General features: G+C 36.2%; 1 protein-coding gene across 4 annotated transcripts; it reads left to right on the plus strand.

Annotated features, from left to right (window-relative positions):
• Positions 1 to 3,125: 3,125 nt before the first annotated feature.
• On the plus strand, positions 3,126 to 5,579 carry LOC130721461 (protein ALP1-like). 4 transcript variants are annotated; one of them, XM_057572256.1, is made up of 4 exons: positions 3,126 to 3,435; positions 3,922 to 3,970; positions 4,619 to 4,892; positions 4,975 to 5,579. In XM_057572256.1, exons 3-4 carry the CDS (start codon positions 4,790 to 4,792, stop codon positions 5,424 to 5,426), a joined length of 555 nt encoding a protein of 184 aa, XP_057428239.1. In that variant the 5' UTR covers positions 3,126 to 3,435; positions 3,922 to 3,970; positions 4,619 to 4,789; the 3' UTR covers positions 5,427 to 5,579. The 4 variants fall into 4 exon arrangements, with proteins under 4 accessions (XP_057428239.1, XP_057428241.1, XP_057428238.1 ...); XM_057572258.1 differs by having other exon boundaries at positions 3,931 to 3,970; XM_057572255.1 differs by lacking the exon at positions 3,922 to 3,970.
• Positions 5,580 to 14,577: the final 8,998 nt, after the last annotated feature.

A 14,577-nucleotide genomic window follows, 5' to 3' on the forward strand; every position in this document is an offset into this window, starting at 1 on the left:
GTACTTCTTCAGATGATAACACATGTTCCTCTGCTTTGCTGTCCAGATTGTTCATTTTCTCAATTACAGACCTCTTTTTTACATTTAGATCACCAAAATCCTCCACATTCCACTGCTTTAATTTAGACTTCAACAGTTTCAACTTCTCCTTAAAAATATATGTTCCTCTACCAGGAACTTCAGCGCTTTTCCAACAATCCTCAACAACGTTTTTCAGTCTATGATCGGTTAGCCAACAGTTAAGGACCCTAAATGGCTTGGGTCCCCAATTCTGGTCCATATGATGCAGCACCACAGGACAGTGATCGGAGAACTCACGCTCCATAATTCGCTGAACGCTCTTCGGCCATATCTCCAACCATTCCATTGATACCAAAAAGCGATCTAATCTGCTCATAGACGAACCATTAGGCCTTATCCAGGAATATTTTTTACCTGTTACCGGAACATCTACCAATTCAAGTGTCTCAATAAACTCATTAAACACTTCTGAATCCCGTCTAGCTTGACTTGACCCAGCACTACATCCTCTCCTCTCCTCAACCTTTCTGACCGAATTAAAATCTCCCAACATACACCAAAAGCTCCCATCATGCCTCCTCTTCCATTCTACTATTTCCTCCCACAAATAACGTCTGCCATCTGGGCTGCACGGTGCGTAGACATTCATTATCAGACAGTCTGCATCATTTCCCTTCCATTTTCCTTTCACACACACCCATCCTTCCTTGCACCAAATTTCAGTGACAGTAAATGAATCTTTGCGCCACAAGCACAAAAGACCCCCTCCATGGTTAAAAGCTGGTGACTGAGCCCACCCTATCTCCTCATTCCCCCACAACGACTGACACACCTCCTGGGTCACCTCTTCCAATTTAGTTTCCTGAAAGCAGGCAATATCAATTTTTTCCTTCTGTATCAAGCTTCTAATCGACCTTTGCTTCACTCCACTTCCCAGCCCTCTTATATTGTAGCTTAACAGCTTCATGGGTCCACCTGATTAATAGCCCCACCCATCTGTATCAGATTAACTCCAGCTCCAATTTCGTCTCTCTTTTCCATATCAACCAGTCTTTGTATAATTTTCTCCTCATCTCCTTCAAAACATATACCCAATTGCTTCCCTAATTCCCAAAGCATCTTGGCTTCCCTTACTCTGTGTCTGATCCAGAATAAACCATTGCAATTCACCAAACCAGAATCTTGAATTGAGTCTCCTGTGGAAGATGTAAATTGATGCACCTCATCTCGTGCTGCTGAACTTCTCTTGCTAACCTTTGAATCTGCAGAAGAGCTCTGACAAGAGTCCCGAGAAATTATCCTTGAGAACGGGCGCCCAGGAGGACCCCTAATTGCCACAGCTAAGCCCTCAGAATTGATTGCAGTAACAGAGACATCACCCCCAACTTGCTCTACAGCCATCGCATGAGAGTCCACTGAAGAACCAGAAATTTCTTTTCCTGAGATACTCATTCCATCTCCCAGCGTCGATGGTAATATATGATCTGAAGTACTAGAAAGTTTTCCATCGACAAAGCTTTCCTCAGATTGGAATGAATTAATTTCCCCTTCTTCCAAAGAATTTTCATCCACATCTGATAGCCTTATCGGGTCACCCATGAAGCAAAGCTTAACCGGCTGATGTTGGGTTAATGGGCCACCGGGATTGGTTGGGCCCAACTCTAATGGGTCATTCGCTGGAATAGACAGGTCAACTTCATTTGAAAAAGTAAAGATGGATTTTGCTCCCTACGTAACATATAAGTAACTTATAAGAATCTAAAATGGATTTTGCTCCCACCATATTTTACTATTTTACTTTTAACTGAGTCCTATAATACATAGCCCATAACATAATGTGTATTATTTTACTTTTAGTTGATAAATATGAGATGAAAAATAATATTTTAATCAAAGATCCCAAAAAGTAAAGTTCGTTGTATAAGGAACTGTTTTTTATTTTTAAGAAACTTGCTCTCCAACACGATCTTCTCCAAAAAGATTAAAAAAAGAAAGATCAAATCCTAGTATCTCCGACTTGTTTGAGAAACCAGCATTGTTGGAGATACTCTTACAACTCTTATCATGTAATATGTTTGGATTAGTACTTCGCAATTCACACACAATTTATAATTTGGATTCTCTCAATTTCTCAATATGATCTGAACTGTTAATTTTAAATCTAAAAGTTTAAAATTATTCATATTTTAAACTCTACCTCATGATTCGAGCCAATTATTTAAGTGTCAAAATTTTATAGTCTGTTAGATTTAAATCAACGGTTCAGATCATGGATTGAGAAAGATTGGGATTAAGAGGATCCAAATTCTTCAATCCTCACTGTGGAGATTTTCCACTAATTCGGTACGACCACCACACCCCCTACAAGAAAATTGCTAATTACCAACAGGTTACACCGACGGCCAAGCCGTCAGAACCGTCATTTCTCCCAAGGGGAAATTCATTTGCCAACAGGCAACAACTATGACAGTCAGTGAGTAGGGAGAAGGTATATGTGATGAGAACATTTGGTGGAAAAGATTAACAACGATATTCACAAATGGGGGTCGGGGGCATAAATAAAGTCACCAATCATTTTCCATTGATTTTCACTATCAATAAATCGGTCAGCTAAAGCATTTACGGCATCATCCATTTACCTACGTCCAAATATTATAAGTTATCCACAATCAAAGTCATCGTTTTTTTAGAGCAAAAAGGTGATTATTCATTAAATCAAAAGAAGGTCCCAATGAGAATGGATGAAACAAAACCACAAAATCACCCAAACACCAGAAACAAACACCCAAAAGAAAAAGCGCAAAGATCCTAACAAATAGAAGAAAAAATTTCTTTTAAGTTCTGCGGCCAATCAAAGTCATCGTTAATGTATAAATAAAGCGCTCTTACGTCACTTTCATCACACCTCTCTTAGTTTTAGTTTTTGTGATTTCTTTCTAATTTTTTCTTTGTTTTGTAGTACAAATATGTGTATTTTGATACAGCTTCTTTATAATTTCGTACACAACATGGAAGTTAGAAATTTATGGTTATTATGTACAACATTATATAATGTGTCTCCATGTATAATTATGAAAGTTTGAAATTTAGGGCCCGTTTGTTGCACCGTATTAGGCCTGATTGTATAAGCTTATACAATACGTTATGGGCTTATCAGATGTTTGGTGGTTACATTGTATTTGATAACTTTATCCATCAAGCCCTTCTAATACATCAAAATGATGTATAATTTAATCCATCACCTAAAGGGAGGATAAGACCTGATAAGTTTTGATGTATTAGCAACTTAAAAATATTCCAACCCTAACCTCATTCATCTATCGCTCATCACGTTCGACGTTTTTTTGCAGTCACGTTCCTGCACCCCATCTTCTTCATCCTTCCACCTTCCTTTTCTTCCTCCTCCATTGTCAAGTAAGTTTTTCTCCATGGCTATTTTACAATTTCTCATCTTTTTCATCTGTTCTATTTTCTTTCATTGTTGAATTCTATTTGTGTGACTCACTTTTCTCCTACTGTATCTCTTTTCATGACTTAAACCCTTGTCTACCTGCTGTTAGATTTATGAAAACGTTGTTTTCCCCAAATTCATCATTCTTTTGAAAACGCTGTTCCTCCCTTGTCCTTTTGGGGACATCCGATAGTTGTTCCTCCCTTTTAATTTAGAGAATAACTTTGTAAAATTGTTTCATGAATAAGTGCCTTTGAGGTGTTGAATTTGGATCTGTCAAAAATGGAAAATACACTGGTTTACAAAGGAAACATGGGTATAAATGAAAGAAATGTTTAGGGCTTCAGTTTGCTAAAGTCTTCATATGAAATATTTTCCCTTTGCAACTATTTAGTAGGAACCTGTTTTAGCTTTATATCCTTTCTAGGCTAACTTGTTTAAATTGCAAGGGGATGAAGTTAGGGAGGAATTTCGAATGGTTTTGGAGGAACAAAGCAGGTACCTAGGCCTTCTTATAATTTCTATAAAATATTTCGGTCAGAATTTCTATTACTAAGTCAAATTGGTACTATGGTTTAGTTTTTTTTTTCTTGATGTACCTTTCTGTTCAGATTCTAAGTCTATCAAAGGAGGATACTTCCTTCTGTAGCCTTGTCTGTTAGTGTTCCTAACACACTTTGCAACCAGGAAAAATACTTGCCCACCCATGCCTTGGACAGAATTATTACCCTGCTTATACTACCCATATCCTCTGCAAACTTGTATCTGTTGCATGCCCTGCTTGCATTCTTAATGATTGTGCTTGATGCTTTTTGTGTAATTTTAACTATTAGCTTTGTAGGTTATGTTTGTCTTCTTTTTGCAGTAGGCTTTTGAGGATTTAATTGGTATTTGGTGGTGTATCTTGCTATATGTATTGGTTGGCCTTTCGTTTTTGCTTAAAAAAAATCTATATTGCTATTTAGATTGTTAAATTATTTCTAAATTTAAGTATTTGTAGTTCAAATCTATAAACTATTTAGGTAAGTATGATAAAATTTGTTTCTATATATTGATTAAAGAATGACCTTATTAAATGGCTTATATAGCAGCAAGTTTGTTTCTGTATATACCTTTTTAGTTATTTTTAAATTTTTAAAATTTTAGGTAAAATGGATCCAAATAAAGGTTATGATCCAAGTCAATGGTTAAATGACCCTAATGAGTGGCTTCATAGTGTAAGTGAGCTTCTCAATGCCTTGTCAACTTGCTTGGTAATGGAACAAGACATGCAAGTGAGCTTCATAGTGTAAGTGAGCTTCTCAATGCTCACGAGACATGCAATTTATATATGTGCTACCGGGTTGGGAGGGTTCAGCTTCAGATGCTAGGGTGTTGCGTGATGCAATTAATAGGAGAAATGGTCTTAAAGTTCCTACAGGTATTAAATATGAAAACTGCATCCAAATTCAAGATTTTATTAATATTAAATTAAATATTTAATCTATTTGTTCTTGAAATAGGAAACTACTACTTGGTAGATGGTGGGTATACAAATGGAGAAGGGTTTCTTGCCCCTTATAGAGGAAGTCGATATCATCTTAGTGAGTGGAGACATAGACGTGTTCCAACAAATCCCAGAGAACTGTATAACAAGCGACATGCTCAAGCTAGAAATGTGATAGAAAGAACATTTGGATTGTTGAAGATGCGTTGGGCCATTCTTAGAAGTCCTAGTTATTATCCGGTTAAAACTCATAACCGAATAATTATTGCCTGCTGCTTATTGCACAATTTTATTAGAAGAGAAATGTCCATAGATCCATTAGAAACAGAGTTGGAGAACATGCCTATCAATGAAGAGGTAGACGAACATCCAGGTGACAACATTGAAACTATTGAACCAAGTGCAGCTTGGACTGCATGGAGAGACACTCTAGCAAATGAAATGTATAATGATTGGGTTAATCACTGAGGTCACTTGTAATGATTTTGTGTCTCTTGAGTTTGTTTGTGACACCTTGAAGTGATGATGTTTTTATTGAATTTTAAAATATTATGTTTGATGGTGTTTTCATTGGATTTGCTATGGGTTATATATAAAATTTCGTGCAGATTTTTATTGCTACTCTTTATAGTTGTATTTCACATTATATTATTTGTATAGGCATGGCATCTGAAATTACACAACAAGCTGGAAAAGTTAAAGTAGAGCGTAGGGCTTGGAGTGATGAAGAGTTTAATGCGTTATTGGATTACTTGGAAGAGGCTGTTGCTAATATTTTTAATTGCTTTTGATAATATACGGTAAAGTACTTTAAAAAAAAGTATTTATTATCTCAAAAGTTAATTCAATATGTCAAAATTTAAAAAAATTACGAAAGGGTATTTTTGTACAAATAGTTATTTTTTATACTATCCATCATTATTCATGCGTCACCAAACATAGGATTGTATTAAGTTAAACAATACGACATGTTATACAACGTCTCACCAAACGTTGTATAGTATTAAATTTTAATCAGGTCTTATACAATCAGGTCTTATACTATCAGGCCTTATACTATAATTGAAGTTAAGAATATTGTTTATATGCGACTTACGTGTATATTTTGATCGAGCGCAAGTGACTTCTTATATGAATGATGAGATCTTTAGTTTATCTAAGTTGATTACATGTATCACTATACAATTGTTTTGGATGAAGCATTTCATTGTGAATGAAAGCGAAGTAGAGCATGAGACTTTCTAGTAAACTAGTAGTTAACATTTGTTCTCCCCCATTTGGGTTGTCTACAGTGGCGGAACTTGACCTAAATCTTTGGAGGAGCCAAAAAAAATACTAAATATAGAATATCACACCAAAGTGTTGGAGGCTGGATTTGAACACAGAACCAAATGGATGAGAAAGCTAAATCTGACCACTGGGACAACATCCGAACTTGTCTATTCTCTTGTAATTTAAATATATATAGTAATTCTGAGGGAGCCATGGCTCCCACCTGTCATCAAGTAGGTCCGCCACTGGTTGTCTATTAACTTGCACCTGATCAAATCGCAAAACAAAAATGAAGAAATGGGTGGTTCGGTCTGGGTCATGAGTGGTTTGGGTGAAATATAAGGTGTAGAACCAAATAAGGTGTAGAGCCCACCAGAAAGGGAAAAAAAAGGAACAAATCTTCCAAGGATATAAAATTTATCCGTGTAAGCTTCAAACACTAGCTAGAAACAAGCTTTGTGAAGAATATTCCTTTTGCATACTCTTTATTGTCGTTGATTCCTAACACGTTACTTTCATTTTCATGCCATAAAGAGAAAGGGCTCAATTCATTCATGCGCACTATTCATAAAGGAAAAAGCAGCAGGAGCTAGTGTGAGTGTGTGATGGAACACCTTCAAAGCTTGAGATCCACATAAGATTGCAGGAACCAGATAATAAGCAATGCCTATTAAAATAATAAGATTCCTTTCAAATGAGTTTGTTGTTACAAACATATGCTATATTAGATGGTCATTCAGCTATACAAAACCAGATTAATATTCAAATCTAGAGAATTCCTAAAGTCGTTAACAGACTAGGGGTCAAATATTTCGGTTAAGAAGAGGTTAAACAAACTTGCATTCTAATATTATACACTATCTTTTAAAATTGTTCACGCATTTGACTAATAATAATCCAATCAAATCGTTGTTTGAAAAGTTTGATTAGGTTTCTTCTGTCACCGTGCATTTGACTGAATCTTAATCCTGCACCTAATTAACTTTATTTAGGGGAGTGGATAGTGATTTCGCCAACTAATTAAATTCCTACTTGATTTAATTTTTATGTTGGAAAGAGACATGAGCAAAGGAATAAAGATTGGTGCACACTCAAAGGGTTAGACCACTAGAAAGATAGGAAGAGAAAATAGATAAGTAATAAGTATGATATATGATGTGATGTGACTCGAAAAAAGAGATAGAGAAAAAAAAAGATGTCTAAAAATATATACACAATTTAATGGTTTATGAATCATTGTTGCGAGCAAAATCATATCCTCTAATTTGAAATCGTGTTTAGAAAACAATTTTTTCTTTATCTCTTTTCATCCAAAATTCAAGTAATTTTTAGATAAGTGCTAGCAGCACTAACTGTATAATTATTTAAAATATATTGAAATTTTGATCATGAGCTTGGATCACAAAGGTTCTGGCCTAAACAGCTGGTATGGTTTTTTCTTAATAAAAAAACCTTATCAAACTTAATGGTAACGAAGATTTAAAACTTATGACTTCACTTAGAATTTGAGAGGTTCAATTCTACTTTAAAAATTAACTTATGAGATGAGAATTGTCTTCCTATATATAAGAGCTATTTTAAATATATATGTAGTCAATGTAAGACATTCAACACACTCCATCATGCATATGACTGAATATATGTAGCGCAAAACATGCAAATATGAACATCAGTGAGTGACCCATATACAAGTGATTCCTACTTAATTGATATAAGATATACTCTAATACCTTATTAAAATTCGGATGACCTAACACTACCCAAAAGTTAGCTTATGAGGTGAAAATTGTATTCCATTTATATATATATATATATATATATATATATATATATATATATATAGGAGGCGTATCAAGTGGGAGCAATGTTTATTGTGAGAGATGAAAGTATCAAATCGTGACTATTAAATCTAACATGCATGGTTGAGATTAAAACATATAAAGTCACATGAGTATTTAATGGCATTAAATCTCAACCAGTCATGTTAGATTTAATGGTCACGAGTCTCACAATAAACACTGCTCTCACTTGATACGCCTATATATATATATAATTATATATATATATATATATATATATTGAAAGCAAACAAAATTAATAGATAGTGTTGAGAAATATCCCCTCTTGTCTCCGTAGGATAGCTCAAGTGGTAGGAGCTAGGGACATATGGGTTGAATAGGGAGAGGTCTACGGATCGATTCCTGACAAGTGCAATTTATATTTCCGATGTACATAAAAAAAAATATCCCCTCTCAACATGGTACAATACCCAATATATAACGATTATCTTAGTCTTAAGACTTAGAGTGATATTTTATAACTAGTAATTTAGCGCTCCGGTTAATGGTTAAAACTAAATAACAAGAGATTAGGGGCATTGAAAGATCACACAAGCGTTTATAACGATATACCCTAAACTTTGGGCTACGTTCAATTCAATTATTCTTAAGGAGTATTTCTACTAATTTCGCAAAAAAGTTAAAAGTATTTGCTATACCTCTTCAGGTTAACACTAAGTGGTACTTTCCTTAGCCTCTCCAAGCTAATATGAGTAGTCCTTGTAATAGTCTCTCCAAGCTATCGTCTTAACAATAGAAGAGGTGTAAATACAAACTTCTACGAGTTCTAAACGGTTTCGTCTAGCGTGGGTGACCCACCGTGGATCATTTTAATTAGAATCATTAGATATAATATTAAAATATTCAACGATCCAGATTTAAAACACAAAAATGATGTAATGGCCAAAACACCCCTGAATTATTCTCTCCATTCTTCCTGACTGGTTGGCTCTGTTATTGTTGTTCCTCCCTCTCCACCCCAGCTCCTCCGCCGCCGCAACCTCCACCCGCCAGTGCCGCCGCCGCCGCTACCACGACAGAAGCCACCACTCTTTAACCTCAACCACCGCTCCCAAACTCTCCTTCTTCCTTCTTCAGCAATTTTTCAACAGATATAACCCATGAATCATGATGCTCAGAACATGGAACCCACGATGTGCAGATCTGGTACCACAACATCAATTTTCTCAAAAAAAAACAATACAAAATGTGGAGATCTGGAACCCACAATGCCTTTCCACAACACACGATTTATATAGATCACCAAATCTTAGCTTTAGCAAAACAATGAATCAGCAAAACGTCAAATCCCCAATTTCCTTATCCTTTGACAGCAGCGGCGACGTTTTGCGGATTCACGGGGTGATCGACAATGTCGGAGCAGAGTAGACGTTGTGGAGTGAGGATGAAGATGAGGACTGGTTGTCGGCGACGGCGACGGCGTTGCTGCTGTGCTTGGCGGTTCCGAATTTGGGGATTTAGGGTTGCAGATCCCCAATTCTAGCAACAACCTCAAACAGATGTGAGAATAAATAATGAGATCTGCAAATGGCTTTGAACCTGGAGAAATTGGCTCTGACTTCAGTTGTAGTCATGGCGCTGGGAATATATAAAACTTGACACCAGTAATCACCAAAGCCAATTCCAACGATTATGTAGAAAACACAATAATGCCAATTCCAACGATTATGTAGAAAACACAATAATAATAATTAAATAATTTGTGGTTTAGCACAAGCAGATACTATGTGACATCTTAGAATCTCTCTCCATCGTGGTGAGGAACAATCAATGGAGATGCTAGCAGCACCATGGTGGTGGGGGAGCGGAGGTGGTGGATCGGTGGCTCAAAACAGCAGCAAGGCCACCGGAGACAAATGGGGAGAGGTGGTGGGAGAATAATGGAAAGTCAAAAGAAAGAATGGACAAATTTATAATTTAGGTGTGTAATAGTAACTGTACCACCGTGGATCAGTTTCGCTAGGCGCAGCCGTTCTAAACTAGCTCAAGCTTGCAACTAAATAAAATAATAAGAATTCTTATTAAAGCTTAACCTTATTTTACAAAGTTTCATAATTCAAGAGAATATGAAAGTAAGCACTTGGAAACTTTTGCCAAAATGAATGATCGAACATGTGTACGTATAAGATCTTTACAAAATGTGTAATAAAACCAGTGTTATCATATTCGGACCGGTGATCGACTCGGTCGAGACACTGGGTCAATGAGTCAATGGTTCAACCACTGGGTCATTGGTTCGATTGTTTGACTCGGTTTATATTAAAAAATTATAATTTAAAATATTTAGTATATCATATATATAAAATAATATGCATTCTTCCTAACAAGAAGCAAAGTGGTGTAGTGAAAATTTGGATTAGCTTTCTTCCCTCTAGGTCCTGGGTTCAAGTCCTAGCTATGCTTCTTAACAAAAAAAAATTCCTATTAATAATATAAATCTTGAATTTTTTTTAAATACATAATGTAAATCTCAAACACGCACTGTTTTTAAATACATAATGTAAATCTTTATGGCTTTATGCATGATATTTTTATGGAATATGAATTAAAATGTATAAAGTGTATGCATTTTTAGTGATTTAAAAGTTAAAACACGCACAGTTTATTGAAAAAAAAAACGCATTGTTTTAACTTTTAATACTGGCAGTGGTTGTTTAATGGCAATTTGGGAAAAGTTTGGGCTTGGGCTTGTCTATTGAATCAGATGACTTTGACAAAAAAAAAGCTTTCTTTATTTCAGAAGAAGCTCAGCAGCGTTCTCCTCCATCACCAAAACCCTAGCACACACCTCTCCTCCAAAGCACTCAGCCGCCGCCCTCTCCCTCTCCCTCTCCCATGACTGTTTCCACCACCAAACGCCCTTTCTTCCTCTGAATCATACCATCATAGGTTCCACTCGTCCAAAACACCACCGCCACCACCTTCAACCTAAACCAGCTTCCATTACCTCATTCTCTCTCCCCCAACTCGCCCCATCACCATCACTCGTTCATCACCTCATCTTCCCGATCTGAAGCCACCAACACTGCCACTCCTCTTCCAAGTCCAGATCGTGCACTTTCACTTCCTCTATTTCTTGATTTTTTTTTTTAAAAAACCGGTCCAACCGAAGCTCCAGGTCACCGATTTTTATACCGACCCGGTCGGTTTAATGCGGTTCAAAACGAGCCGATTGCATGCCCGATCCGTTGCTCGACTCGAACCGGTCAAGGGTCTGATTTCCGGTTCAACCGGTCGAACCGTCCGGTTCGAGCCGAGTTTAATAACACTGAATAAAACAATAAAAGAGTCTTGCTCTTCATTCTTATGACATTGACTTAAATACCTAGGGATAAAATCTTAACCGTTGAGATCTTCTTCCAATTGAGAAGTTCCTTCGCGTTGAGATTAAAAACAACATTGGTCTGGACATTTAATCCGTTTTCAGTGATCACTGTAGACCTGTATGAACATATCTATTTATACATTTATGAAGGTAGAACACAATAAGGTACTCCCTCCGATCCTATTTATAAGCAATAAAAAAAAATTCACATAATTTAAGAAATGTAGTTAAACTAGATAAAATGTATTAAATTTGTCTTAAATCAAAATAAACTTCCAAAATTACCCTTTGTTATTAGTTTTGGAAAGTGAGAAAGAGAGAGAATAATTAATGAGACACATTTTACAAGTTAGAATTAATAAGGGCATCATTGGAAAAAATTAATTAATATAGCTCAAACTTTCATTTGGTTCTTATAAAAAGGACCAAAAATTTTCTTCTCTTTCATGCTTATAAATAGGACCGGAGGGAGTACTATCTAATTTTTCTTTATTTACCCAATCCATAGAAAACTCTTGTCTTAGCAGAGCTTTATCCGGTGAATACAAAATGTTCCAGAATGCATATATGTTCTTGGAGTCGGTCAGACCAACTGATCCCCCTTCCGCTTTGGGAAACGATCATCCTGCCTGACCGCGATCAGAAATGACAACCGACCAGTTTAGTCCAAGCTCCACAACCCTTGTTGACCAGAACTAGTGGCTACTGTTCTGAGAGTCAGTCAGATCGACTGACCCCTCTAATCGATCACTCTTGATTGCCGAGTACCCAATTCCCCGATCACCCTAGGACGGGTGATGCCAGCTGGAAGAGTGATCTGAATCACCTCAACCGTCACATCGCTGACTCTAAGCCCCTGCCGCGAGAGAGTAGGGGTGTGACCCCAGATCTAGCTGTTGGTTACTAGGAACCCCTAACCCTTAGATCTCTTAACACAACAGAGACTGCAGTGAGATCCAACGGTGGGGAGGCCCTAGTAACCTAGGCTCTCATGATCCCTCCCTAGGAGCTACCCTAGCCGGGGGGGGGGGGGAGTATAAAAGGCTCTCGATCTCTACCAGAGAGAAGATACGTTTTCATTAAACTCTTACACTTAAAATATTGGCTAAGGTTTTTAAACTGACTTTGGCATCAGAGTCCTTGCAGGCCCCCCTCTTGAGCTCACAACAGGCGATCAAACCCTACTCATTCCCCGTCGATCCGCGCACATGCCCTCTCATCAGCAACAACCCTATCAGCAAGTCCCCCTCTCCCATTTTCTCAACACCAACTCCTCTCTGGGTAGGTTTGGTCGGCTTACCCCTATCTGCATCGTTGTTCAGCAATTGAGATTTCTCAAGAACTCGACTTCCATGAAACTTATTCTTCTTAAATTCATGACTACTTATGAAATGAATTATCTTCAATTTCATTAAAAATTAGTCATCTAAACTTGAAGCAAATATTAGCACAAACGTCATTATTCTTTCATAATTCGAGCGTTTCAGCATAAAGTGTAGCATCTGATTAAGACTTGATCGCTTGTTCCACATACTACTTTTCTAAACTTGACGTCTTCTTCTGAATGCTCGTGGAATGAATCTAGTTCTACATTAAGAGGTTTCCAATATTCAGAAACAACACTAATATACATAGGCTCTTCTTATGTAGATACTTCAATATTATCTACAATTGGTTGATCATTGATGTACTTCTTAAAAACTAGTTCAAATTAAAGAATATGGTATACTACAAAAGATACACTTTGTAGTTTGTTATGATTGAAATAAAAGAGAGTGAATTATCAGGATTCAACAGAAAAAAGAAGTGAAATTGAGCATTGAGATGTTTAGTCTCATGGCTGTTGGTAGGGGCGGAGCCAGTGGGTGACTTACTTGGCCATCCCCATTGTTTTAAATATTTTATGCTAACACATTTTATAACACAAAAATGATACAAATGGTCCTGATCAAGATTTGTGCCAATTACATTACATGAATATAATGAGAATCATCCAATACCAAACTAGACCAAAACCTCTTTTTTTTTTTTTTTTTATAGATTGCACATTTTAATAGAGAATTATTATTCATACCTCTCTCACATCTATTCGAACCCCATTTAAAGTGTAAAAATATTAAAATGCTCTTAATGAAAAAAAACATAACAACTTTTCACCATCCCACCCTCACATCCTCTCTCCTCATCTCTCTTCTTTCTACCGTTGTAGTCTATCACCGTCGACGTTTTTAGATTGTGTTTTTTCTACAGCTAAACGCACGTTAAAGTGAGTCACCTACGCACTATAGAGTGCATAGTAAACACACTTTAAAGTGTTTAGGGGACGCACTTTGACGTGCGTTTAACTGCAAATTTCAACCGAACATAGATCAGATGATTTTTAAAAATTATGAGACCACATTTCTGATGGAATAAAAGAAAATTCAAAATTCAAAATAAAATAGCAGAATAAGGAATTTGGGTTCGAGACACAACTCTTGTGGCAAAGCGACAATTGTGTAATTACTTTATTTTTCTCTTTGTTAATCCGAGACTAAAAAAAAAAAAAACAGTCTTTTAGACCCAAACATACTTTAAAGTGCGATAGAGACACACTCTAAAGTGCGACCATAACGCACATTTAAAGTGCGTAAGTAATACACCTTGAAAGTGCGAGCAAAAATATTTTTAAGGACATTTTCGGATTTTACAAATATAATTACGGTTGAAGTAAATGTGAGAGATGTTTGAATAACAATTCTCATTTTAATATATCTCTATATATATAAATAGTAATTTTTTTTTTGGTACATCGGAAAATAAATAGTAATTTACTTTGTTATATGCTATTTTTTATCTACTTTTTTACAAACGCTGTGTTTATTTTGTTACCAATATTAAATGTATTATGTAGAAAATATGAAGAATTTTTTTTTTTGCTTATGTTTATTATAATTCGGACTTCATTGTAAATTTTTACCATGTATCTAAATATGCTTTAAGTCTTTTCAATCTCGGCCTCCCGCTTGGTGAAATCCTCGCTCCGCCCATGGCTACCGGTTGTATGATACCTTGAAAAAAATTAAAAAGTATTTCCTACATTTAATAAAACTCACCTAAAAATTCATGCAATTACTAGCAGTATTTCTCTGTATGTACAATTGACTATCCATAAACAACCTGT

This window comes from Lotus japonicus, chromosome 5, assembly GCF_012489685.1.
Source record: "Lotus japonicus ecotype B-129 chromosome 5, LjGifu_v1.2".
Classification (NCBI taxonomy): Eukaryota; Viridiplantae; Streptophyta; class Magnoliopsida; order Fabales; family Fabaceae; genus Lotus; species Lotus japonicus.

What these genes read in the sequence shown, in the direction of transcription:
- LOC130721461 (XM_057572256.1), top strand. Translation starts at nt 4,790, where the DNA reads ATGCAATTTATATATGTGCTACCGGGTTGGGAGGGTTCAGCTTCAGAT. An exon ending in TGGTCTTAAAGTTCCTACAG is followed by an intron (nt 4,893 to 4,974) that starts GTATTAAATATG and finishes TTCTTGAAATAG; the next exon opens with GAAACTACTACTTGGTAGAT.